At 45.1% G+C, this 26058-nt stretch overlaps 1 protein-coding gene across 1 annotated transcript in view; it reads left to right on the top strand.

The window, feature by feature from the left end:
- Positions 1 to 24222, top strand: part of LOC138952423 (WD repeat-containing protein 81-like) — a 49153-nt gene extending 24931 nt beyond the window's left edge. The window contains exons 14-28 of the mRNA XM_070324092.1: positions 5236 to 5482; positions 5974 to 6165; positions 6450 to 6573; positions 7198 to 7304; positions 7773 to 7995; positions 9030 to 9100; positions 15546 to 15605; positions 15945 to 16065; positions 16244 to 16346; positions 18230 to 18360; positions 19344 to 19405; positions 20240 to 20379; positions 20702 to 20801; positions 21221 to 21321; positions 22532 to 24222. Of these exons, the coding sequence (XP_070180193.1) occupies positions 5236 to 5482; positions 5974 to 6165; positions 6450 to 6573; positions 7198 to 7304; positions 7773 to 7995; positions 9030 to 9100; positions 15546 to 15605; positions 15945 to 16065; positions 16244 to 16346; positions 18230 to 18360; positions 19344 to 19405; positions 20240 to 20379; positions 20702 to 20801; positions 21221 to 21321; positions 22532 to 22660 (1911 nt within the window). The 3' untranslated portion in view covers positions 22661 to 24222. The remainder of the gene's footprint in view (positions 1 to 5235; positions 5483 to 5973; positions 6166 to 6449; positions 6574 to 7197; positions 7305 to 7772; positions 7996 to 9029; positions 9101 to 15545; positions 15606 to 15944; positions 16066 to 16243; positions 16347 to 18229; positions 18361 to 19343; positions 19406 to 20239; positions 20380 to 20701; positions 20802 to 21220; positions 21322 to 22531) is intronic.
- Positions 24223 to 26058: the final 1836 nt, after the last annotated feature.

Here is a 26058-nt window from a genome sequence, read left to right as displayed (position 1 = left end):
TTGGGCTTCCCCGTTTTCTCTTGCCACGAGCTTCTGGACTCGGTCCAGGTTTGTCTTTCGCCGAGTCTGACTTTGTCTTTCTCTAGCGATCAGACGCGTTCTGGTGTTTCGTCCAAACTTAAGGTTCACTTGAGTTGGCCTCGGAAGTAACATTCAGATTTTCCTGAGGGTGCATTGTCTGGGCATTGCATGTTTGAGAAGTCATTCTTGGCTTGTCACTTTTTCTCAGGTTTTTTGGCTACTCCTCCCCTTTTTGGGCAGAGGTCTAGCTAATGTTCCAGTTTTCTCGGTGCTGGCCTCTAGGCCAGCATCTTTTTCGGCGGCCGAAACTTTGGTTTCTTACTGTGCCTGTGTACTTTGAGTACTTTGGTGCAATGGCCGGCCTACGGGCAGCAAGGCTCTCGGCCTTAGCCTGTGTTATAGTCTCCTGCCTGTCGTGTTGCGACTTTGGCAATTGGTTCTTGTGACTGCGGATTTCGTCTCTTCCTCTTCTCCATCATGCTTGCATGATGTGAGTTGGGACGATTTCTGCTGGGTTGGGCTTCCGGCCTGGTCACCCCCTTTTTCACTTGCAACTATGACTATTACTGAGTTTTGCTCATTGAGTTGGACCCGGGTACTTGATACTCAGGCGTCTCTCTCTTTCCGGTTTGGAGTTTGGTCACTCTTCCGGAGCTGACTGTTCTCTCAACGGCCTTTTGGGCCTCACTCCATCCCAAAGTTTTCTTACTTTGGAATGGTTGCCTTATGGTCTCCGTGAGGGTCGGTCCTTTTCAGGGCTTAGCCGGCAACCTTACGCACGGATCTTTTCCAGGCCATTAGCATTTCCTTCCATTTAAGGGGGGGGGGGGGGGCAGCTTGTCCTTCCCTCTACTTGGTCGGGTTTATCCAAGACTGGGGTCCTTTTCCGGACTGTTTTACGGTTCAGAAGATTGGAAGAAGTGCTGGGCACAGCTTACTGGCTCTCTGAGGTCGTCTTTCGCATTTCTTGCCTGAGAGACATCTCGGCTGTCAATCAGGGTGGTTCTCGGTCCGTTTCTGTCCTTTGGCAGTGGGCCAGTTCCTGGCAAGGGTTTAGAGTGAGTCAGTGGTTGCTTTCTCACGGGATCCTTTCCTGACTTTTGGCAGTGGGCCAGTTTCTTGGCAAGGGATTTTCTTGCCCTCCGCCTTGTCATAGCTTATGCTATCTTTCCCTCGGCTCGGCCCGAGCTCATTTCCAGGGCCTGGGCCTCCTCCTTGGCCTTTTTGGCCTATGGGGTTTGGATGATGTCCTGCGCACAGCTTCTGGCGCTAGGATTTTGTCTTATCAGGTTCTGCAGACATTGCTGCCCTCTGTCAGGATGGGTCTCGGCCTATTCCTTCCTTGGCGGCAGCTGGCTTTTGTCTCTCCAGAACTTTAGAGTGAGTTTGAACTTTTTGATCTTACCCACCACCTTGTTGGAGTTATCTGCTAAATATGTGACTCGGAGTAAGAATATGTAATTTAATCGAAAATTTTTAATTAAATTTTCATTTGATTAATATACTTACCCGAGTCACATAGGTAATTCCCTCCCACCTTCCCCGCTTTTAGTTTCTTTGTATTCTAGAAGTCGAATGAGGGTGTCTCGTATCGGGTACGAGATCTGTGGCGTGATGCACGCTACGGGAGGCAACCCAGGGTAGCAAGCTTGCTACTTTTTTGCTTGGGTTGCTTCCCTTATACTATAGACGGGATAGCGTTTTTCAGTCAACCTAGCATCTCGACTGCGTCAATGCTAAATATGTGACTCGGGTAAGTATATTAATCAAATGAAAATTTAATTAAAAATTTTCGATTAAATTACATATTCTTACTCCGAATCACATAAAGCAGTGACACAGTCTGAGATGCGCTACCCGTCTAAGGGAAGCAACCCCACCACAAAAAAGTGTAAATGGAGCCATAGTAATGACACCCGATCAGGGGAGTTACCTCCCCTTGGTGTGTACTACGTCACTACCGCTCCCCAACATGTGGTCAAGATCATACGACTTTTTCAGCTCTGAGGGGAAGGTTGTTGATTTTCGGCGCTCTCGTGGCTGTTCTGTCTGCCGTGCCAACCACGGAGGCAGAAGTTAGTTGGTGAGCTCGTTCCTTTTTGGCTCACGTAAGTGTAGCCTATGCGATCGTAACTTTGTCTGTCTGTGCGTGTGTGTGTGTGTGTGTGTGTGTGCGTGTGTGCGTGTGTATGTCTGTGGTAGAAAATTTAACATTTCGTCATTTGAAGACGTCACATTATGGCGTAAGAGGGTTAGACGTCACGCGAAGGAATTACTGAAAGTCTCGGTCATTTTGGCTCATTATTTTGAGCGGGCCGAGACTAGTTGAAAGGCACTATGGCGGAAAAGAGAGTTATCTTTTCATGTCTTGGCGTCTCAAATCTTATTAGTCAGAAAGCGCATGCACGTAGTCTCGACCAGCGCGTGGTGTGCTTCTTTCTGAGTACTTTACATCACAAATTGTACTTTACGTACTTGATGATGACGTAAGTTAATTGTATGTGTTCTATTTCGTTGACTGAGCACGGCCGGGACCAGTTGGCGTGAGCGCTGGGATTTCGAGTTTCATTCGACATGTCAATGCATCGCAGTATGAAATAATACAGGTAGGAGGTTAGTCGATATCGACCAAAGTCGAAGTGCATTCTTCACTATGGTATTGAGTCTGATTTCGTCGTCCATCTTGAATCAAAAAGCACTCTTCTTACAAAAAAACACAAAACTTCGTTGCGAGCTACGGCGAAGCTTCGCATGTCAAAACTTGAGAAGCGATGTTGGGGTCAAAGTACCACGCCGTAGCTGCGGGTTTTTGGTATTAAGACTTTGCGAAGCTTCGTGTATTAAGGACAGGCTTAAGTAGGCTAGATCTAGATCTAGTGTCTCGCTTTCTTGCACAGTGTCACCTATGCTTACTGTGTGTGTGTGTGTGTGTGTGTGTGTGTATGTGTGACGGAGTGATTGAGTTTGTGTTACTGTTTGTCGATTTCTTACGTGAGCCTTGAAGGCTTCGCCTCTTGTTAGTCATTATTTTGACTGGAATTTTGTTGTAGTTGCTGACTTTTCGTCCATTTTTGGACTTGTAATTTTTCAGTAACTGTATTGTTTGGCCGCCATGATAAAAACGTGGCAAGGCTGATGTCTTGGTAAGGTTAAACCTAATCTTCGACTTCATCTACCAAAGCTGCGGGCACTATGGCTTTCAGCCTTTTTTGTTGAGGGTCACCAGTCACAACAGGCTTTGGCCACCGTGATTTCCGCTGCTTCCTCGTACTATCTCTCTCTGCTTTTGCATGGACTGGTAGAGGATAACTGGCGGTCAGGTGGGTTTTTCTGTTATACGGTTACGCCGACCACTCTGTTGGTGCAAGCGGCTACCTGCTACCTTCTTTGCCTACTGAGGCACGAAGCAGTAGAGGGTTCTGCTGTCCGGTGGTTCTGGTTTTCCAGTTCCTCCGACCATCTATTTTGAGGGCAGCAAGACTGCTGGTTACGGCACCCTTCTCAAGCATGCTCGAAGGGTAACGATGTCAAAGATCGCAGCCATGTTCTTTCTTTGGCGTCACTACCCAGGGGAACTATATGATTTCTTGTCTTGGTTGGACACGTGCTCTAACGCAGAAAAGCAGTACAGCATGCATTTGCGGGTGAGCGTTTCTTCATGTTCTTGGAACTTTAGGAACACTTATGCTCTTTTTTGAGTTTTTCCCATCGAGTTGGACTCTGGTACCTTGTACTCGGGAGTCTTTCTCACTCATTGTGTGGAGATCGGTCACTCTTCTCTAGAGCTGACTTCTATCTCCTAGGCCTTTTCGGGCTTCACTCCATCCCAAGGTTTTGCATACTTTGGCATGATTTTCTTACGGTCACCTTGGTTCGTCCTACTCAGTACTGAGCGGACAATCTTATGCACTGATCGTTTCAGGGCATTGGCATTTCCTTCCAATAGAAAGGGGGGGGGGGGGGGGTGGCGCAGCCTGTCTTTCCCCTTGACTCGGCTTGGGTTCATTGAATCCAGGGCTTGGGTCTCTTCCTTGGCTGTTTTACGACCAGGAGATTGGACGAAGTGCTTGGCACAGCTAGCTTACTGGCTCTCTGAAGTTTCTTTAGCAACTTTTGCTGTCAGTCAGGATGGTTTTCGGGCCCTTCCTGCCTTGGTTGCAGCGGGCTAGTTCCTGGCAAGGATTTTTAGAGTGAGTTAGATTTTTCTTTCCCACCGCCTTGTTGAAGCTATCTGCTTTGTGTGATTTGGAGTAAGAATATGTAATTTAATTGAAAATTTTAAGAATAAATTTTCATTTGATTAATATACTTACCCGAATCACATAGTTTATGCCCTCCCACCAACCCCGCTTATGGTTTTTAGTTTCTTTAAAAGCCGTATGATCTTGACCACGTGTTGGGGAGCGGTAGTGACGTAGTACACACCAAGGGGAGGTAACTCCCCTGGTCTGGTGTCATTACTATGGCTCCATTTACACTTTTTTGTGGTGGGGTTGCTTCCCTTAGACGGGTAGCGCTTTTCAGACCTTAGCATCTCAGACTGTGTCAATGCTTTATGTGATTCGGGTAAGTATATTAATCAAATGAAAATTTATTCTTAAACATTTTTGAAATAAAACATTAAACAAGTTTTGAGGATGAAAGTCACTTGTTCATTTCAATGCTTGTTATTCTCTCAGGTGCCAGGAGACGGGTTCCGAATAACTCTCACTTACTCTATTACACTTATTTTATGCATTTAGAGCGCTTACTTCCCTTTGTTTATTGGGCGCTTAATGTAATGTTATAGATATCTCCCTGATTTATTTGGTGGATTATCTCATGTTGTTGAAGATGTGTTTGTGCTCAACAGTCGGCCAGTTTGCAGTGAGAGTATGTGAAGATTGTTTTGTTGAGAGCGAGAACACATGGTGAACAACCAGTCCAGATATGTTTGATTTGTGTACATAACTTTTCTGTAAGGTTTATCTAGCCAAAGGGCTCTTGTGTATGTTAATGATTTGTAGTGCAGTAGTACCATCATGAAAAGAATTCCCAAACAAGAGTGTCCCATTGTTCTCAGTGTCCATTCATCATAATACAAATAGGCCTACAGTAGTTGAGTAATTGGATTAAGAAACAGGTGGCCAATGTTTAGAGGTGCCCTCACACAATGATGACCACAGAAAAGTGTTGCTACAATCAGACTTTCACGGTAACTTTTCCACTCAACAGGACACCATTGTCACAGAGTGCATCTCACCGGTGCTCAGTCTGCTCATCTCCAGCTCCGTGTCGTTCCCGAGTGGCGCCCCTTGCCGCTCGCTCCTCAGCCACAAGCTGCTGGATCTGCTGTACGTTCTGGGTCTGCGTCTGGGTCTGGAGATGACCCGCCGATTCCTGCACCGACCCATGCTGGTCTTCATGGAGGCTTTCTCCACGGTGCATGCTCCTGACAGCACTCCTATGTCTATGTCGCCTGGTGAGGTTTCTCTCATGTGGTTGAAGCTGTGTGAAGTAATTGGGTGATTGATTGTGGGAAGAAGAGTTGCTGTGTGTGTGTGTGTGTGTGTGTGCGCAAACGCCTGACACCACTCCTATGTCTATGTTGCCTGGTGATGGTGATTCTCATGTGGTTAAAGCTGTGTGAAGTAACTGGGTGTTTGTGTGTGGGAAGGGAAGTTGCTCTGTGTCGGGCAGAAGATTTCTGGCATTTTCAAAGCCCCAGAGATCTCTCACCTGGTGTGTGTGTGTATTCGTGAATGAGAGTCTTAATCCTTAAAGATCATAAGTAGTTCTGTTTCAAGGGTTTTGGCATGTTATTTTTGGCAGAAACTTTTAGAGTTTTGGAAACATAAAGAACTGGTAGAGAACACAACAAGAGCTCGATCAAGAAAATTGTTTTGCTTCAGTATTACTGTGCATATTGATTTCCGGCAGTGGCGATGTAATTGATTTATGTTTGTTTTTCAGTCATAGGGTCGGCAAATTCAGACGAGTCGTACATCACAATCAAGATGGATTCCACAACCAGCCAGTACACCATCGGAACACCTGTCAACCCATCATTGCTAGGCAACACGCCAGGTGGCCGGTCACTTTCACCGGGGGCCAACATGAATCGCTGGCACAGTCTGGCTGCTGTGGGCACTGTGGATGAAAGAGGTGTGTGCTTCATTCGTTTTTTTGTTTTGTTCCGTTATGCAATATTGTGAAATTGACTTGATATCTCAAAATCTCTTTTGGGAAAAGAACAAAGAAAGCTACAGCTTTAATGAAAAAAGAGAAAAATTGACTGATGCACACAAAATCACAAAATTGTTCACATGCTGATGTGTGTAAATGCAGATGCGTGTGAACACGCATGCACAAACACACACACTCACTTTGTTTAGCTACCTTGACACACCAGTGTTGTGACCTTGTCCTGAAAGTAGAGGGTGTTTCAGAGGAGTGTCTGTCACCACGACCTGGCCAGGACACAGCAGAGAAATGTCGGCAAGAGATGACAGCCGTCTTCACACCTGAGTTGGCACTGTCTGCCTACATACCCCTCTGTCGCATCTTTGGCAGGTTAGCTTATGCAGGTCTTCCGTTAGTTTTTATAAAAGAAAACTACCAGTTATAACTTCTTTGTGACCTAACCAAAAGTTAAGCTATGCTGAGAAAAATTGAATGTCTTTTTTATTTGATTGACTATGATAAAATAAATAAATACAAAAGCTGAATTAGATGGAATATTACTTACACTATTTGAGAAAGTGTTCTTACATATGCATGCACAAGCTAGGTTTTAAGTGTCAAGCAGTATGTAAGAAATGTTAAGTCCTTTGTACTGGAAACTTGCATTCTCCCAGTAAGGTAATATATTGTACTACGTTGCAAGCCCCTGGAGCAAATTTTTGATTAGTGCTTTTGTGAACAAGAAACAATTGACAAGTGGCTCTATCCCATCACCCCCCTTCCCTCCGTCGCGATATAACCTTGAACGGTTGAAAACGACGACACCAAATAAAGAAAGAAAGGTTTTAAGTGCAATGACTGTTGGATTTTGTGTGTGAGTAACGCTGCATGAATGATGTTTTGCCGTCTTTTTCTGTTGTTGGATGTTATATCAAATGGCAGGCCCTCAGAACATTTTCATCACAGAGAATAAAGTGTTGACTATTGTTATTGAAACTGTTGATTGTGCTGCAGCATTCACATGGAGGAGAGCTTGAAAAACGATGACCTGATCCGACAGTTGTGTGCTCTTCAAGACAGCACCATGGACAAACCTCCTACCCCAGACATGCCTAAAGTCGGTGAGCATTTACTTTATTCTGCATTTTGTTCATGCTGCAAGAGTCTTTTGCATTCAGTGATAATTTTTTGGCTAATAATTACCTTCTATGGAAGTAAAATATAAACTATCTGGCTCAGATTTGATAAACAGTGAGCTAATTTTTGTCTGTTTTCAAGCTTCATTGATCTTGGCAAGCATCTTAGTGTGTCTCTTTTTATCAGCTACTAACACTTGCAGTTTTACATACAATATTTCACAACCTGTTCTTGAAAAGGAGATTTTTCTGGTACTTGCTATGCCAGAAGGAAAATTTATCAAAACAGATGTAAAGTTGAAATATTTTTTGATGTACAAAGATTGTTCGTGGGTGGTTTTTTTCTTTCTTTTTTTTCTTCTTTTTTGTTAATCATTATTCATCCTTGTAAACATTAATCCTACTTTTTTTTCTTGCATTGATCATCAGTTCTGAATGTGTCCATTTTACCAGTTGAATCCCCTGAAGCAGCTCCCCCAGCCAGTGACACAAACACTGACGACTCAGTGACCGGTGGTCTGGGCAGCAATGTGGAGGTGGTGGGCAATCGCCTACAGCTGACCGATGTGCGGCCAGAGCGGTCCCCGTCCCCCTCCCCCTCCCAGTCCTTTACACAGTTCGGCAGAGGTTATCGCCACGACGGGATCCTGCAAATCAAGCATGATGAGCTGCGCTCGTACGTATTAATCGTGTTTGGCGTAGGATGTAGACATTTTCAATGTTTTACCAAGAACAATCAAAACGTACTCACGAGAAACGCAAACAATGAAAATACGAATAAGGACCGGTTTTGACGTATGTCTTCGTCAGCTAAAATAACAAAAAATTTTTTTAAAAAGATACAACAGAAAGAGAAAGAAAAAAAAAGTAAAGAAGAAGACAGACAGCAAATAACATTATAACGGTCCTTATTAGTATTTTTATTGTTCCTGTTTCTGGTGAGTACATTTTCATTGTTATCTTGGTCTTGTTCTTCTCACCTGCAGTCGCTTTTTTTCTATTCTAATGTTTTACCAGTTAGAATTTTAAATACCCACACTAAAATCTCATTTTAAAATGAAGAGGAGTAAGGAGTTTGTTGTTGTTTTTCTTAGTAAATATTGTCTGTTCTTCATGTGAACATAAGTCCTAATGGTTTTAATAGCATTTTATAGTGATTTTTTATTTTATCACGAGAAGTTTTTAGCTATCCTATTGCCCTTAGTTGGGTCGGTTGCTGTTATCGAGTGATCGTTTTTCTATCCCATCCCCCCCCCCCCCCCTTTCTCCGTCGCAATATAACCTTGAACGCTTAAAAACGACGTTAAACACCAAATAAAGAAAGAAAGAAAGTGATCGTTTTTGTATCTTTCTTGTTGGAGCTGTTCTTGCTGATTCCCTAGTGACACCGGCTTACAAAACTCTTAGCTTGATCATTAGTGTATGCCTGAGCGTATGTTTGAATGCAAGTGTGAATTTGTGTGTGAGGGTGCGTGTTTCTTTTTTTCATTTCTGTTAGTAGTTTTGATACCGTTGGACGTCCTTCTGATGTTTTATTCCATCACAAAGTTAGTCTTTTGTACACATACTTTCTTTCTGATTGTGGTCCAAATACACACATTTTGGCATGATTATGTTTGACTATTGCTTGTACCATGAACGTAAGGATTCATCTCAAGATATGATTCTGGACAGTTTTAGTATTTCTCTTGTTTGATGCGATCTTTTCAGACAAGATATGGAATCTAACAAGCGGCGACATCTTCGTGGGAACTGGCTGCAGTATTGGGAGCACGAATTAGGTTTGGAAACTGCCTTTTTTGTCCCCTTTCTGGTTTCTCCCTTTTTCTCCTGTAGTGCGATTGTATTTTGTACCCTCCCTCCTTGCTCAGTGCATTTAATATCATATTCTTACTCCGAATCACATTAGCATTGAGTCACCTGAGATGCTTATCACTGAAAAACGCTTACCCGGCTAAAGAATTTAAAGGGAAGCAACCCCATCACCAAAACGAAAGTGAAAGTAGCTTTGGTAATGGGCCAGTACACCGGGAGTTACCTCCCATACGGGTGTATGCCACGTCACTTCCTCTAGGAACACGTGCCTATTATCATACGTCTTTTTCACCTCGGAGAGGACGGTTCACTTTTTGACGCTCTGTGGCTGACCTTGTGTGTTTGAGTGACACCCGCCGGCCACGTTACCCAGCTTGTCTGCTCGCCTTGCCTACAGTTTGGTGAGCTCGTTCCCGTTTGTTGTTGGTTGTTTGCGCTGTTTCGTTACTGTACGTTGTCCGTTTTTTACGGACTTGTGTGTCAGTGACTTGCGTGTTTCGCCATTTTGTTGTGTGAGTTAGTTAGCTAACTCGTGTGACTTTGCTAGTAGCTCTGCGTGCCCTCTTTCTGTTTGGGCAAGTGTAGCTTTAGTATTTTGTTGACGCGTAAGCGTGTGTGTTTACTGTGTTTTCAGTCGTTTTGACTTACGTTTCAGTAAATCTTTTTACTTTGCCACGTGTTGTTGACGTTTGTGTCAGTGTCTTGCGTGTCGCCATTTTGTTGTGTGAGTTAGTTTTCTAGCTCGTGTGACTTTGTTTGTAGCTCTCCGTGCCTCTGCTTGTGGGGCAAGTTTAGCTATAGTATTTTGTTAACGCATTAGTGCGTGTGTTTACTGAATTTTCCAGTCGTTTAGACTTATGTTTCAGTAAATTTTTTCGCGTTGCCACGTGTTGTTGTCAACATGTCTGATTCAGACAAGCGCCGTGGCAAGTCGGACCCCAAGGGGAAAATTAAGGCTAAGTCTTCCTCTTCCAAAGCAACGTTACTTGTTACAGACCAAGAGCGTAACACTTTGTTGGCTGTACCAATTTCGGCGCCTAGCGCTGTTACTACTTCTGCTTCTTTTGCGGCGCCTAGCGCTACTGTTACTTCTGCACCTGTCTCTACATCGGAGACTTCGTCTTCTTTGTTAGCACCTGGACAAGGTGCGTTGGTTTCCTCTCTGTTAAAGTCACTGGTTCCAGAAATCCGCAGCTTGGTGCAGGCAGAATTTCAGCGTTCCGTCGCCAGCAGTTCGGCGTTTCCGGCATCTGGCAGTGACGTCCGGGCATTGGCTTCCGTGTCTTTGTCCTCCACTTCCGGCTTGGAGCAGCGTCCTCCCTCTTCAGCGTCGGTTGGTAAGCAGAGCTGGTCCGATAGCCCTCGTGAGGCGCCTGGACGTTCTCCTTCGGGGGACAGCTCTTTCGCATCGGGTCACGACCGATACCATGCTGATCTTTCATTTCCGGCGATAACCTACGAGGCCCCGGACTTGTTCGAACAGCGGCGGCAGTCGGTTTCGACTGCCGCATTTCCGGCACTTGCCGGAAGTGATGATCCGTCCGCTCCGGCACGCTACGGCGGTCGCGGCAGGATGGAGTATTCACTGACTTCCGGTCCTTCCGGATCGCGAAGTCAACCAGTGCAGTCTTCACTTCCGCATTTTGCGGTTCCGTTGACTACACTTCCGGTTTCGGCCGGAAACGCTTCTTCCTCTTCTGGTGGTTCCTTCCGGATACCAGATAGTGGATTACAGCGTGCGCCTTCCGGCTTTCAAGCGCCTAGGCTTGAGCAGGCATCACTCCACTCAGTCGGGGGAGTGACGTCAGCTCATCCAGCTCCGGTTTTTGCGGATGGTCGTCCTGCTTACCCTTTACCTTCACAGGGTTTTGGGCGGCAGGATGACGTTAGTGCTCAGGCTTTTCCGGTTTCCGGTTTGCCAGGGCATGCTTCTGCTTCCGGAACTGGTGACTTCGGTCATGGTTCCACGTGTGACTATTCTGATGCTCCATCAGTGGTCAGCGAGGAGTCGCGGGGCGTGTTTCCGTCGAAGCTCAAGTCTGTTCTTGACGTCGCGGCGGAAGTAACGTCTCGTTATTTTCCTGAAGGGGTGGTGGCTGCGGACTCTTCCGCATCATTCGTTCCTTCTGCCATGGCGGACTTCCGGCCGGCACAGGAGGATGTTTCTTCCTTCCGGTTCGCCGAGTCTCCGTCAGTGGCTTACCAACTTTCGCATTCACTGGTTCGTCCAGCACATGCGGGGAGTGGTATTCGGCCAGTGCCTGTTCCGTTACTGCTTCCTTTTGGTCCAGTTCCGGAATCAGCTCAGCAGTGGGTGGCTTCAGCTGCCCAAGCCTCTTCCTTCGTGCCTACGGCCAATAGGAAGCTTGGCATGCCCAATCAGAGCCAGAATTGGCTGGCGTCTTTTGCACTCCCTAGGGCTACCCTTCCGGTTTCCCGGGAATTGCTGCCTCTTCTGACTAAACCGATCAAGCGTGATTCGGTTTTGCCGGTTTCCGAGGCTTCCCTCCTCTCTGCTGAGGAGGTTGGACGTCGGCAGATCGAACTGTCCTCCATTGCGGAGACTCTCGTTCGGGCTCTGTCTCGGGCATTGACCGATTCGCTAGTTCCTTTCACTCTCAGTGAAGAACAGAATGCGGACGATGTCTCTGCGCTTTTGACCGCATTGGCCAAGGTCAATGAGGAACAATTGCGTCTTTCCTCCCTGCAGTACACCCAAGCGGTACTCTGCAGGAGGGATCTCTTCCTCTCGCAGTCCCAATTCACGGAGCTGGCTACTAGGGAGACCTTGAGAGTCTCCCCGGTCTCAGAGGAGTCTCTCTTCTGTCCGCTGGCACTGGATGCCAGACAGAAGGAGATTCAGTCAAACAAGGACAGTCAGTTCCTTGACTACACTCTGAAGGGGGTGAAACAGTCTCAGCCTTCTAAACAGAAGCAGGCTCAGACATCGTCTAACCCCAAGCCAGCTCAGAAGCGGCAGGCTTCGCCGGCCGCTCGTGGTGGGAAGAAGAGGACGGCATCGGGGAGGGGGCGTGGCGGCTCTGGAAGTAAGCCACACCCCCAATGAAGCGCTCCCGATCTCACCTCCCTCCCGCCCTCCACCTTGGTGATGGCGGGAGGCCCCTCCCGGGCACTTTCTCGTTGGATGTCGGTAGTAGACAGCCAATGGATTGTGGGAGTGGTGAGTTCGGGCTTCCGTCTACTCTGGCGGGAGGAAAAGGCGCCTCTTACCCGAGTGCCTCCGCGGTTCAAGCCCCCCTTCTCGCAGGAAGCACGTTCCGTCTTGCAGTCGGAAATTGCCTCCCTGGAGCAGAAGGGCGCGGTGGAGAGAGTTCGGGTCCACAGCTCCCTGGGATTTTACGGGCGTCTGGTCGCTGTTCCCAAAGCATCAGGAGGATGGCGTCCCGTGTTGGATTTATCTCTCCTCAATACTTTCTTGAGGGAGATAAAATTCAAGATGGAGACGCCAGCCTCTGTCCGAGACTCTCTCCGCCCAGGAGACTGGGTGACCTCGATCGATCTCACGGACGCATACTTTCACATTCTTATGCATCCGACCGACCGGAAATGGCTTCGTTTCCGGTGGGGAGATCAGATCTACCAGTTTCGCGCACTCCCTTTCGGGCTGTCTCTCGCACCGTGGATTTTCACCATGGTGGTGAGACAGGTCTGTGTACTGGTGAGGTCCCAGGGTATCCGTCTGCGGGCTTATCTGGACGACTGGCTCATCATGAACCAGTCCCAGAGCGGCTGTTCGCAGGATACCCTGACGGTTCTTCGAGAATCCAACTGGTTGGGGTTCTCGATCAACCGGGTAAAGTCGGAGCTGACCCCGTCACAGACATTCACTTATCTGGGGATGTCTTTCGACACGGTCGCTTGGACTGTCCAGCCTTCTCAGAGAAGGGTGGACAAGCTCCAAGCTCAGATTCGCTCCACTTTACCTCTCCTGATGGCTTCCATCCGCTCGCTCGCCTCCATCTTGGGGCAGATGGAGTCTATGGCTCTTCTGGTTTCACTGGGCCGGGTCCACAAATGTCCGCTTCAGTTCGCGCTGAAGCCGTTTGTGGACTCTCCTCTGGTGGACTGGGACGCCCTCATCCCTTTGCAGGGATGGTTCCAGTCTGCGACCCTTCCGTGGTTGCACACGGAGTGGGTCTGCAGAGGTGTTCCGATCGTCGTGCCCCTCCCTGACCTGGACCTCTTTACAGATGCGTCCAGGGAGGGTTGGGGGGCACATACAGATCTTCAGACTCCTCCCTTTCCGTTACTCAGCCGAGTAATCCGGAAAGCGGAGATGGAGGAGCCGGCCCTTCTTCTTCTGGTCGCTCCTCTGTGGCCGTCGCAGGTCTGGTTTCCAGATCTTCTTCGGCTTGCCCAAGGGCCCCCCATTCCTCTCGCACTCGTGCGAGGGGAACTAGTGCAGCCCCGAACAGGCATTCCACACGAGGAGCCCAGTCTTCTGAAGCTTCACGTGTGGAAGTTGTTCGGGACTCGCTGAAGCGCTCTGGGGCGTCGTCTTTGACTCTGGACTTGGTGGCTCGCTCGCATAGAGCGTCCACCTCTTCAGTTTATGCTTCCCACTGGAAGGCATGGACTGCCTGGTGTTCAGCTAGAGGGGTGAGTTCGGTGGCTCCGCGCTCTATTCAGGTCGCTAACCACCTCTCTTTCATGTCTTCACAGGGCGCCTCAGTCTCCTCGTTGAGGGTCCGGCGCTCCGCTATCTCGGCGACTCTTCAGCAGATTGGTCGTTCTGTTCGAGTCGGGGGCGTTATAGCTGCAGTCATTAAAGGGGCTGCTCTTAAGGAAGCTAAAGCTCGTTTGCCCGCTCCCAAGTGGGACTTGTTTTTAATCCTGGAATTCCTTCGTTCTGCGGATTTTGAGCCTTTAAGCGAGGCCAGTCTGTTCAATGTCACTCGCAAAGCGCTGTTTCTCCTTTTGTTGGCTACGGCCCGACGGGGTAGCGAGGTCCACGCCCTGTCGGGTCAGCCTGGAGATATCTCCTTTGAGCCGGACGGTTCCGCATCTTTGCGTTTCCGGCCTGATTTCCTGGCCAAGAATCAGTCTCCGGGGCAGGCCTCTCCGCTGGTTAGAGTTAAGGCTCTGACCAGCGCGTTGGCCCCGGGTGACCCCGATTCGGTCAATTGCCCTGTGAGGGCACTTCGTCTGTACTTAGCCCGGACTCAGCCGATTCGGTCTAGTTCTCAGAAGTTGTTGTTTATCTCTCTCCTTACTAGGCGCGAGAAAGATTTGTCGAAGGTAACGTTGGCCCGGTGGGTGTCCTCGCTCATCAAGCAGGCTTATGAGTGGAGGCGCACAAAGAGGGGGGGGGTTATGCCCTCCTTGCCACTTGACTCGGCCCGAGCCCATGAGACGAGGGCGTGGGCATCCTCTCTGGCAGTTCTGCGCTCCAGACGTCTAGAGGAGGTGCTGACAACTGCGTATTGGCGTTCCGAAGATGTTTTCATAAACTTTTATCTTCGGGACGTCACAGCTCTTCGACAGGATGGCTCCAGAGGCCTTCCAGCGCTCATAGCAGCAGGCCAGTTCCTGTCCAGAACTTGATGGTGAGTTTTGATTCATTTCTAGCCCACCGCCTTGTTGATGTTATCTGCTAATGTGATTCGGAGTAAGAATATGATATTAAATGGAAAATTTCCTAAATAAATTATCATTTAATTAATATACTTACCCGAATCACATACTGTATTCCCTCCCACCTGCCCCGCTTATGGTTTTAAGATTTTTTAAAGCCGTATGATAATAGGCACGTGTTCCTAGAGGAAGTGACGTGGCATACACCCGTATGGGAGGTAACTCCCGGTGTACTGGCCCATTACCAAAGCTACTTTCACTTTCGTTTTGGTGATGGGGTTGCTTCCCTTTAAATTCTTTAGCCGGGTAAGCGTTTTTCAGTGATAAGCATCTCAGGTGACTCAATGCTAATGTGATTCGGGTAAGTATATTAATTAAATGATAATTTATTTAGGAAATTTTCCATTATCTCTCTATAAAGAGAGAAACAAGTTAAACTTCTAAATGTGCTCTTAGAGACAACATAATGGAGTGGCAGACAATACTCTGATGTATATCAACTGGCTGCTTCAGTTTTCCTTCCATCTGTGTCTGTGAGATTGAGTCTCTTGTCTTTTTTTTTTCCTTATGGAAGCGATTTCAGAATTACTGAGCAGCCACTGCTTATTTTAATCTAAATGTCACACTACATATTCAGCATTCTTGTATATTATATACTTTGATCAGGAAGAAAAGTAAATCTGCATTGGTGGTACATTAATTTACATTCTGAGAAGAGTGCAGAATTTCTTAGAGTGAAATATGTAGTGTTTCCCCCTGCTTCAGATAGGCCCAAAATGAATATGTATTGAAGTGTACTAGTTGTCTTTTTTGCAGGACTCCATGAGCGTGACACGCTGTTCAACTTCAAACAGATCAAGCTGCAGAGTTTTGTAGGTAAGTAGCTACACAGGACTTGCATTCACTCTGCTGCAACAAGAAAAATAAGAACACAACAATTTGTAGTGCATTCATGAAAAAATCATGATCAAAACAGTGTAAAATAAACACTTAATTGTCTGTCTGTCTTTGAATACTTGCTATATTTGCTTGGATATACAGACATTAAATGGTATCATTAATGACTGATAATGAAATATATGGACGCTGTAATGAGCTGAACTTTACACTGTAACCTATTTAGCAAGCATACAATCATCTTTTATATGGGTTTCTGTTGATGATACGACGGTGCTGATGAATCTCTTTTTATGCGACCATCTTATTTGATTGTAGGTCACACCAACAGCATTCGGTGCATCGTTCCCATGGATACGGAAAACTGTTTCATAAGTGCCAGCAAAGACAAGACTGTGAGACTCTGGGCTCTCACCAGCTGTGGAGATGGCACTAACAGGTTGTGTGTGTGTGGTGTGTGTGGAGGTGTTGTTCATGCATTTATGCATATGCATGTGTGTGGGTGTGTTCATGCATTTGTGCATGCGTGTGTGTGTGTGAGTGTATGCATATGTGTATATGGCATTTTTCGTGTGTGTGTGTGCACTATTATTAATACTGTTTGTATTTTCCTGCAGAATGCCTTGCCAGTGGACATATCAACAGCACAAGAAGTCAGTGTTCTCTGTAGCCTATGTGGAGAGCATGCGTCAGGTGGCATCTTGCGACAGCACTGTGCATGTAGGTTGCCTTGCATAGTTTTATCACTTTGTAAACACATACCGGTGTGACTTCCAGAGTGTCAGCTTTCATTAGTTGTGCATCATGAAGTCAACAATTTGATGTGATGTTTTGTGTTTTCTGTCGCTTAGCCAGGACAAGATTCTTTGGAATTCCGTCGTATTTTCTGTCTTCCTCTGAAATCAAATTTGAAGCTGTTTTCTTCTTTTTCTGATGTTGCTGTTTGATTTTTTATTTGCTCCATCAAAGGTTTTTATTTACATTTTAGTATTGCAATCATCATGGACACACGCATAATACGAGGTATGATCCAAACAAAATTATCAAATGTGATTTTCGCACAGACTGTTCGGCGTATCTGGCCCAAATAACAGCAGTCTTTAGAACTACTCTCCTCCTACATCAATGCAAAGGCACAAGTGCCTAAGCCAATCAGAGGAGGCCTTAAGGTGGCCTTATTTGGGGTTGTCCTTGAGCTCTGATTTGACGGCCTTTTTGAGGTCCTGGGTGCAATAAAACTTGTTGGCAAAAAGTCTGATTTTCAAAGAGGGTATAATCAGAAATCACAAGGGTTGTAATATGGTCTGAAGAACGTGTGAGGCAAAAATGGAATCATTTCGTCTTTTAGGAATGGAGTTACGTCCCTTATTTTGTGGAGACTGACATTTTCATAAAGGAGAAGGGGAATCTGGGTTTGGCAGTTTGGTCGCTGACTGCTAAACTCGTAAGTAAGTTTGGGTAAAAAGCTTTCTGCATAGTACATGACAATGACTGTGCTGTTAGTAGACAGAATATCGACAGCAACGGAACCAAAAATACAGCGAATAGCCCTGTTTCTGCTTTGAAAACCTCGCTTACAAATGTGATGCATCTCATCATTTTGGTCTCGACACGCTTTGTTTCTGTGTTCTCTGGCACTAAAGTAAAAGGAAACCAAAGTCTGATAATCAGTGACTACAGTAACAACAAATTTGGGTCTACTGGGTTTACAACGGTTGAGCAGATGTTGAGCAGATCGCGTACAAGAGGACCTTGATGCTCCTTCCGTTCCCCTGTCAGCTAATGAGGCACCCATTTTGCGGCCAGCTTTTGAAGCGGAAGATCATTGAGTAGAATTCTCTGGACTGTTCCATATGAAAGTTGAAGTTTTGCACTCTATACTTGCATGTACACTTTTTAATCTTAGTTCTGAAATGTTGACACAGCAGCTACATTATTCTCGTTTGAAGCGTTCTTCGGAAGGTTTTTTGGCTTGTCAGAGTTATTCCCCTTTTCCCCAGTTTCGATTTCCCTTTTCTTTTGTCAGATTGTAGAATATGGAACAGCTTTGATTCATGTAACGTTCTTCAGCTTTGTAGACATTTTCTTTGTACCATCATCCAGCTACACTCTTTCAAAGAAGTGAAGATTTTCATGGCGCTTGACAAAAGACTCTGTTTTGAAGCACAACCCAAAAGTGACATATCTTAAAACCTCGTCATTTATGACGTAGTAACTTAATGACGTCATCTCTTAGAGGTATACCAGTTAAATGGTTGGCCTTTCAAATGAAATATTACTTTTTATGATCAGTGGCCTGAGACTTTTATAATCGCGGTTTGATCATTTTGTTTGGATCATAACTCGTAGCATGCACACAGGCATGCATCCGAGCACTCACCACACATTCACGCACATACTGACACACGCACACACACACACACACACACACACACACACACACACACACACACACACACACACACACACATAAATAAACACTTTCTGCATCCCCATTCATGCATTGGTTTCTTTTTTCTACAGTACACACACACACACACACATACATATAATGTTTTCTCTTCAATTGCACACCTGTGTTTCATGGTTTTGTGTATGTGCAGGTGTGGGACCCGTACACAGGGGTCAGTCTGTGTCAGCTGGAGTCCCCCCGCTACTCCCCCGCCGTGGCTCTGCAGGCCATCCCCGCCCCCAGCCCCCTTGTTCTGATGGGGACCACTGAGGCCACACTCAGGTAAGTCTCTGGATGGGCTGCTGATATTGATAAAAAGACAAAAACAGAAAAACTGCTAACATTCCTAAATGTAGAATAAAAATACAAGAAAGGTAAGTTATTAGTGCCATGGCTCCGGAAGCTATCCCCATCCAAGTCCACTTGTCCTGATGGGTACCACTGTGGCCAGGCTCAGGTCAGTCTCTGGATGGGTTGCTGATATTGGTGTTTTCCTGATTACCCCTGTGGAAATGTGTCTTGTTATAGTGGAAACCCCCCCTTTTAAGACCCCCCGACTTAAGACTCCCCGACTTAAGACTCTCCCTATTTAAAACCCTGTTTTACCCCAGATTTTCTGTTCTTAACGTCTTGTCCCCATTTAAAGACTCCCTCCTTTCTAAGACCAGATTTTCTTAGTTCTTTTTCCTCCAGGTCTTGAAAGGGGGGTTCCACTATATTGCACAGGATGGTCATTGTAATAATCAGGCTTCTCTTCATATGAGGCAGTGCATTTCAAGGACATTCTGTGCGTATAGTACCGCTAGAATACCTCCCTCCAGCTCCCTAAGCTAGTAAATGTTATGTACAGTCCTGTTTTCCTCCTTGGTAAGGCAATTTGTAGGCTGTGGTCTTCAACTGATATCATCCATGTAGTTTCCTTGGAAGTTGATTCCTGGCCACTGTCAGTTGTGCATAAAGGCAATGCACAGGAAAGTATTGAGCTCTAGTGTGTTGGATCATGAGTGTGCTGTTAAATTCTCTTAATCACAGACAGTCTAAGCAGGCATTTGTCTGTTCTGATTCGCTTGTACAGATAAAACCCCTATTTTGTTTCCCAACTGAAATTGTTGTGGTTCCAGTGTTTTTTTTGTAACTGCCTGTTTTCAGAGTGTTTGCTTCTTACGATCACTATGTTTTATCATTTTTCTAATAATCAGATTGGATGTATGTATTTTTTTCCTTTGTTTTTAATGTTATAGAACATGTTCTTTTATTTTGTTCAGATTCCTTGATCTTCGCACCTACAAGTATGGTCACGAATTCCGATGTTCTACAGGTTCTTTAGGTAACAGACAACACAGTGCTTTCACATTCTGCTCCATTGCTTTTGTGTTGCTCGTCAGATATTTAAATCTGATACTTACTTTGTTTGTTATGCTGATTTCAGCAAAAATTATGTAACTGAAAAAATACCAATGACAACATAAAGGCAACATTCATGAATAATTTCAACAACTGGATCACTTACGAAAGGGTCATAACCATGCAGATATGTTACGGCTCAGTGAGTTACGCAGTTGTGCCCCTTATTCCATAAATGGTCTGATATCCTGGTCTCCAGCTGTAGGTCTTTGTTCATTTTGCTTTGTATCAGAAATTCGTCACTGATAACCTGCACAATTGAATCCTGTTATTCTAACTTTTTGTGTGATTCTTAGCAAGGATCACTGGTCGAAGGGCATGTAGTCAGGGTTGTTTTGGGAAACATAATTATGCCCAGCATGATCATTTACCTTATACATGTAGCACAAAATAAGATGTTACGTTTGGGAAGAATATAGTTTTAACCCCATTTTCTTTAGTTTACACTACTAGTCAGTGTAGAGTTTGTTGATGCCACAATTTTTCCTTCAGCAGGTCTGTTATAGTGTGATTGTGTGACCTGAGTAATGTGAAAGACTGATCGACTTATCTCCACTCACTCACATCCAACCAGCTTAGAGAATTGGGTAGTGCAAACGACTGTTAACACCACCATGTTTTGCCTGTCACATGTCAGTGAGGGACTGTTCTTTGTAATGATGAACTGTTTCCATTCACTTTTGCATCACTCATCTGACCAGCCAAGAGCATTGTGTAGGTTAAAAGACAATTGATGTCACTGTTTTGCATGCTGCAGGACTGTTGCGGTGTGTGGGTGTGTGCCCCGAGGGGAGTTGGGTGGCTGTGGGGTTCTCCACAGGGGTCGTCTCCATCCTAGAACTGACCAGTGGTCTGCTGCTGTCCTCCTGGAAAGCTCATGATGGGGAAATCTTACAGGTTGGTTGCATTTACGTCGAGAGACTGAAATTTGGCTGGTGCACTTTTTGACAGCCATTGTGTTGTTGAGATGAGGGACTGTGCTGTTCTCCCTTAAGACGTCTGAAGGAGGCAGAGCTTTTTTTTGTAGCCAGAACATTTGGACCTACACATATTTTCAAACCAGGTCCAACTGACCTATTGTCCTCTGAGCTTAGGAACAACACTGTAACCAAGACAGAGTTGTGAGAGAAGTGCATTATCCTCCAGTTTCATGCATGTTACAACACTTTTTTCTTGATCCCAAACTTGTACCGAGTCATTTTCTGTGTCTGTTACACAGCTAAAGGCTTACAGTCGTCACAAGCTGGTGTCCTCTTCATTTGACGGGACACTGAGAGTGTGGAGCATTGATGGAGGCAACGAGATCTGTCAGCTGAAGGGTGTGTACAATTTCGGAAAAGGGAAACTGCAGTTAATAAGCAAATCCATTGTGTGAAATTGTGAGCTTTGTTGAGAACACAGTCGGGGTACTAACTAATTGGACCCCAAAACAAGGACCAAAGAGTGAATGTTAAGTGTAGACAATCAAATGCAGGGCTGTATTTTAGTACATGTATAATCCAACAAGAAACAATTAAAGATAACAAAAGGAGCAAACGAGGCGGACACATATGTACAGTAAAAGTTTCTTGGTCAAATCTCACCAAACATATAAGTACAGTTACAGATAAAGATAATTAGCAAAGCAGGATAGCAGTTGGGTATACACATGAAATGCAAATATGCAAGATGACTGTCAGCAATGCGTTCATCTTTGTTTATTCGTGTGTGTGTTGAGTGTGTATCATTGTTGTTTCAGGTCCCAGTGATCCAGTGCACTGCTTCAGTTTCTACAGGGACCAGGTGCTGAGCGCCACCACTGCCAACAGGATCGGCGTCCACTCCAGCGTGGGAGACAATGTACACGTACTTTTATATCTGTTTTAATATTGGTGATGATGGAATCAGGGAAGCTAGAATGTAGTATGAGACATAAGAGGTAGATTACATGCAGTAAGTACAATGGAGCTCGACTTGTAAGACTCCTTGTTAAGACTCTCCTGCCTGTAAGACCCCTTGTTAAGACTTTCCTGCCTGTAAGACCCCTTGTTAAGACTTTCCTGCCTGTAAGACCCCTTGTTAAGACTTTCCTGCCTTTAAGACCCCTTGTTAAGACTGTCCTGCCTTTAAGACGCCTTGTTAAGACTGTCCTGCCTTTAAGACCCCTTGTTAAGACTGTCCTGCCTTTAAGACCCCTTGTTAAGACTGTCCTGCCTTTAAGACCCCTTGTTAAGACTGTCCTGTCTTTAAGACGCCTTGTTAAGACTGTCCTGCCTTTAAGACGCCTTGTTAAGACTGTCCTGCCTTTAAGACGCCTTGTTAAGACTGTCCTGTCTTTAAGACCCCTTGTTAAGACTTTCCTGTCTTTAAGACCCCTCGTTAAGACTTACCTGCCTGTAAGACCCCTTGTTAAGACTTTCCTGCCTGTAAGACCCCTTGTTAAGACTTACCTGCCTGTAAGACCCCTTGTTAAGACTTACCTGCCTGTAAGACGCCTTGTTAAGACTTTCCTGCCTGTAAGACCCCTTTTTAAGACTTTCCTGTCTTTGAGACCCTGCATTCATAGATGTTCTTATCATAATGTATATTTCAAAAATACCTCCCTTTTAATTCATACTTTTCTTGGACTTGTTTTAGGTCTTCCATGGGTGGTTCTACTGTAATGTAACCTGAGTATTTGTTTGACTAAAATCCATTGTGTTCATATTTCTCCGGTTGATGGAAACTCATGAGTTGATGGAAACTCATGAGTATGCTCTGCTATGAGCACAACTGCCTAAAAAATTCTGCTGTTGCAAGACAAAAGCACATACATGTAGTTGAACATACCATGACAGGAATAATTTCCCTGTGAATCAGTGTAATGAATAAATTACTCATAAATACTATGTTGCCTTGGCCATATTTTTGGGGAGTCCTTCTTCAAAGGCATTGCATTTGCAAATGAGTGACTAAAATTTCACATTGTACATGTTCATGTTCTCTTGCTGAAGTACAAGATAATGTCTGGTTAAAAACTCACAGAAAATTGTTCTTGTTCACAGAAAATGTCTCTTGTTTCCTTTCACAGGCCATGTTCAACAGTGTGAAGCTGAGGTCGGACACGTTCAAAGGTGTGCTGACCAGTATGGCTGTCCTGCCGCTCAACAGAACCCTGCTGCTGGGCTCGGACAATGGGTCCATCCAGCTTCTGGCATAGTGGTCCTCATGTCTCAATTTGCCATCACACTGACCCCTCGTCTAGAGGATCTGTGCTCCTGGCTCAGAGGTCTTTGTGTTCAGCTTTGCCATTGCATGGAACCATCTTGTATGAGGATCTGAGCTCTTGTCTTAGGGGCTTTCTTGTTCAGCTTTGCCATTGCATGGAACCATCTTGTATGAGGATCTGAGCTCTTGTCTTAGGGGCTTTCTTGTTCAGCTTTGCCGTTTCAGAGAAACTTCTTTTGAGGGATCTGACAGTGCCATTGTCAAACTCCTGGGTGTGTGTTAAAAATCTGATTTGATCAGGGGTTCAATGAGTTGCAATATGTTGTATACATAGTACAGTAGTACCTGCCATGTGAGGCCCCTCTGATAAGAGGACACCTCCCAATATAGGACACTTCTGGCATTCCTTTTGTCTGTTATCTTTACCAAAATATACCTGTCGTGACAGCCAATGAAGGGGCGCTGTCAGCTGGTCCTGTGGGGGTCCTGTGGGGGTCCTTTCGTCGCAGGTTCCACTGTACATTTTTCAACCATTGAATGCATTTTTGTAGCTGCATCATGTTTTGTTACACCCTTGCACTCTTTTATGTTAATCAACGCTGCTGCAAACAAACAGTCCAACATAACCAGGTAGACAGGCAGACAGGCAGGTAGACATCAACATTCAAGAATGAACAGGATTTTCCTTATTGACTGTGAGAATTATTTGATGAATGGCATGGCTCTGAGGAGTCACGAACAAGCACATAACCTTTCTTTTTGGATATAAATAAAAATTATGATGAACGAGCCCGACATTATGATTTCCATATTGCACAAGTTTCACATATTGTTTTCTATAAAAACTACTTTCAGTTTTGGGGATTCCCAAGCTGTAGGGTAATTGTGCTTGGAAGGTCCATGTATATTGATTTCCATTTGCCTGTCTCACGTAAAGGTCACAAAGATATTAATGTTAGATGAAGATTAAATGTTTACTTGTAAAGTGCAATATTGTGTCAGTCAAAACACACACTATGCATGCTGGTTGCAGAGTAAATCATCCATACTAAGTCACCTTAGCTTGTTAACGCTGATGCTAAGTCACTCTTACCAGCACAGCAAATCCTTTTGACTTAAATGTACAGTACGTAGCACAGAGCTTGTTGACCGCATTCCTTGAGATGTTGACATGTGTCAAAGATAATGTAGTACCGGTAGCATTTGAACTATTGCTATGTGTCTGCGGGAAGTATGTGGTTACAAACAAAGTTAAAATAAATAATGCATTGTACAATTTAGAACTTTTGAATGTAAGATTATTGTAGTGTTTTTTTGTTAAAGTAATGCTGTGTGTCTGCAGAATGTCTGTGGTTGAAGAAAAAACAACTTGAACTACGTGTTCTTTATTGACCGCACACTACAGAAATATTGAAAGGTAAGATTCAGAGCTCTGGAATAAATGATTAATGACATCATACAGTTGTCCGAGAATGACAGAAAAAGTATGTTTTTCTGTTTATGTGCAGTCTCCTTTCCTTGACATCCCCAGTATTGCTGCCCACCCCCCACCCCAAACCCCACCCCCACCTTACAAGCATGCATCTGTCAGCATCAGTGTTTAGTGAGAGCACATGAGTGTTTGTGTGAGTAGTTGTGGTGTGTTTGAACAATTCTTTAATATGTTCATCTTTCCTCATAATACTGACTGTTAGCAATTTTGAGACTGTATATAAAAGTACTTTAGTAGCCGCTGTTCTAAATTCTTTGCAGCAGTTGAAAGTGATATTAAAACATGTCATTGTGTGCAGTTCTACTTATTCAGAATGGTTATTTACTGTCTGGTATTGGTCACAAAAGGTTAATGTTTATTACATCATCCAGCATGAATGATCTCGCTTGCACTTTGATTCTTATGTGTGCATGAGACTGACAGGGTAAATGCGCAAGTGTGACTAAGCAAATTAGTGCTCGTGCATGAGAATGCATACATGTGTGAAATAAAGTTCACAATTTAAATAACAAACAATCATTATATGGAAAGGAATTTGTAGACATCGAAAGTGTGCATACATGTTTATCTGGATTTGTACTCAGTGTATGCATGTTAACTTTGTGATATTCTATACTTTTTTTTCAAGAGCAATGTGTCATAGTTTTTTTTGTCAAGCTCAGGCATTGTGTCATAGTTTTTGTCAACATTCCTTTGTTGAAATGTTTCCTGTTTTCCAGCAGTAGAACCCAGTGAAAATTGAAAGTGGCTTTGTTTTAAAGTGCTTCACATTCCTGGTGAAGTCGAGAGGTAGAGAAACTATCTGAGTCTGCCTGAAGTTTGAAAGGAATATTTGTTTTTAAGGCAGTGCGGGGCTCAGTCGGTAAATAATTGGCTTTGTAATAAGTTTGTCACTATCAGTTGTACTGTGATAGACCGTAATGTTAATTATAGTTTCAAACACAGACCACCATGTAATCTGAGAAAGGAAACAAACTTGAATCGATCCTGCTTAGCCAAAAAGGTTGAAGGAAAGTTATCCATTCATGGCCTACAACGAGTCCAGAACGCCCCTGCCAGGCTGACGTTGAGGAAGACGAAGCGAGACCACATCACCCCCCTACTTCGCTCCTTGCACTGGCTCCCTGTCAACACCCGAATCTCCTACAAACTGTCCACTCTGGTCTACAAGTGTCTCAACGACTCTGCTCCCGAGTACCTTCAATCCTCCCTGGACCTGTACACCCAGCCCTCCGACCGTCCCCTTCGTTCTGCTGCTGACCCTCTCCGCCTCCACATCCCTCGCTCGAAACTCGCATCTGCTGGTCAGCGTGCATTTCCCTCCGCGGGCCCCTCCGTCTGGAACTCCCTGCCGCTTGAGCTTCGCCAGAGCCCCTCTCTTGACGCGTTCAAGAGTAGGTTGAAGACTCAGTTCTTCCCGTAGCTGGCTGCGACTTTCATGCTCGACGTGATGTGTTGTGCCCCAAAAGACATTCTTGTGCTGTGCTCTGTGAGAGGTGTTTTCTTTGTGCTTAATATTATTTTGTTTGGACCTAGCTATTGATGTGTACATTGTTGTTAAACAGTTGTTTGTTTACCAGGGTTTGCTAGTGTGTGATAGGGTTCGTGTCCATCTGAAGATGTTAGTTTCTTTGTTAGTCCTGTGTTGACAACTCTTCGACAAGCGCTTAGAACTGTACCCACGGAATACGCGCTATATAAGCTTCATATTGATTGATTGATTGATTGATAAACCATGTCGCTATCAGCATAGGTTCAAACCGGGATTCGGCGAGAGATTTATACCCCAGTCAACTTTGTTCAGACCCTCTTTGATGTCTAAACACGGCCGTGTGCACACATTTGCAATTTAAAAAAACCCAAGCACACAGTCAAACAGAAAGCATGCACACAAACGA

Source organism: Littorina saxatilis, linkage group LG17, assembly GCF_037325665.1.
Source record: "Littorina saxatilis isolate snail1 linkage group LG17, US_GU_Lsax_2.0, whole genome shotgun sequence".
Classification (NCBI taxonomy): Eukaryota; Metazoa; Mollusca; class Gastropoda; order Littorinimorpha; family Littorinidae; genus Littorina; species Littorina saxatilis.
Note: the sequence above shows the minus strand (reverse complement) of the source record. Positions and strands in the feature narration are given on the sequence as shown.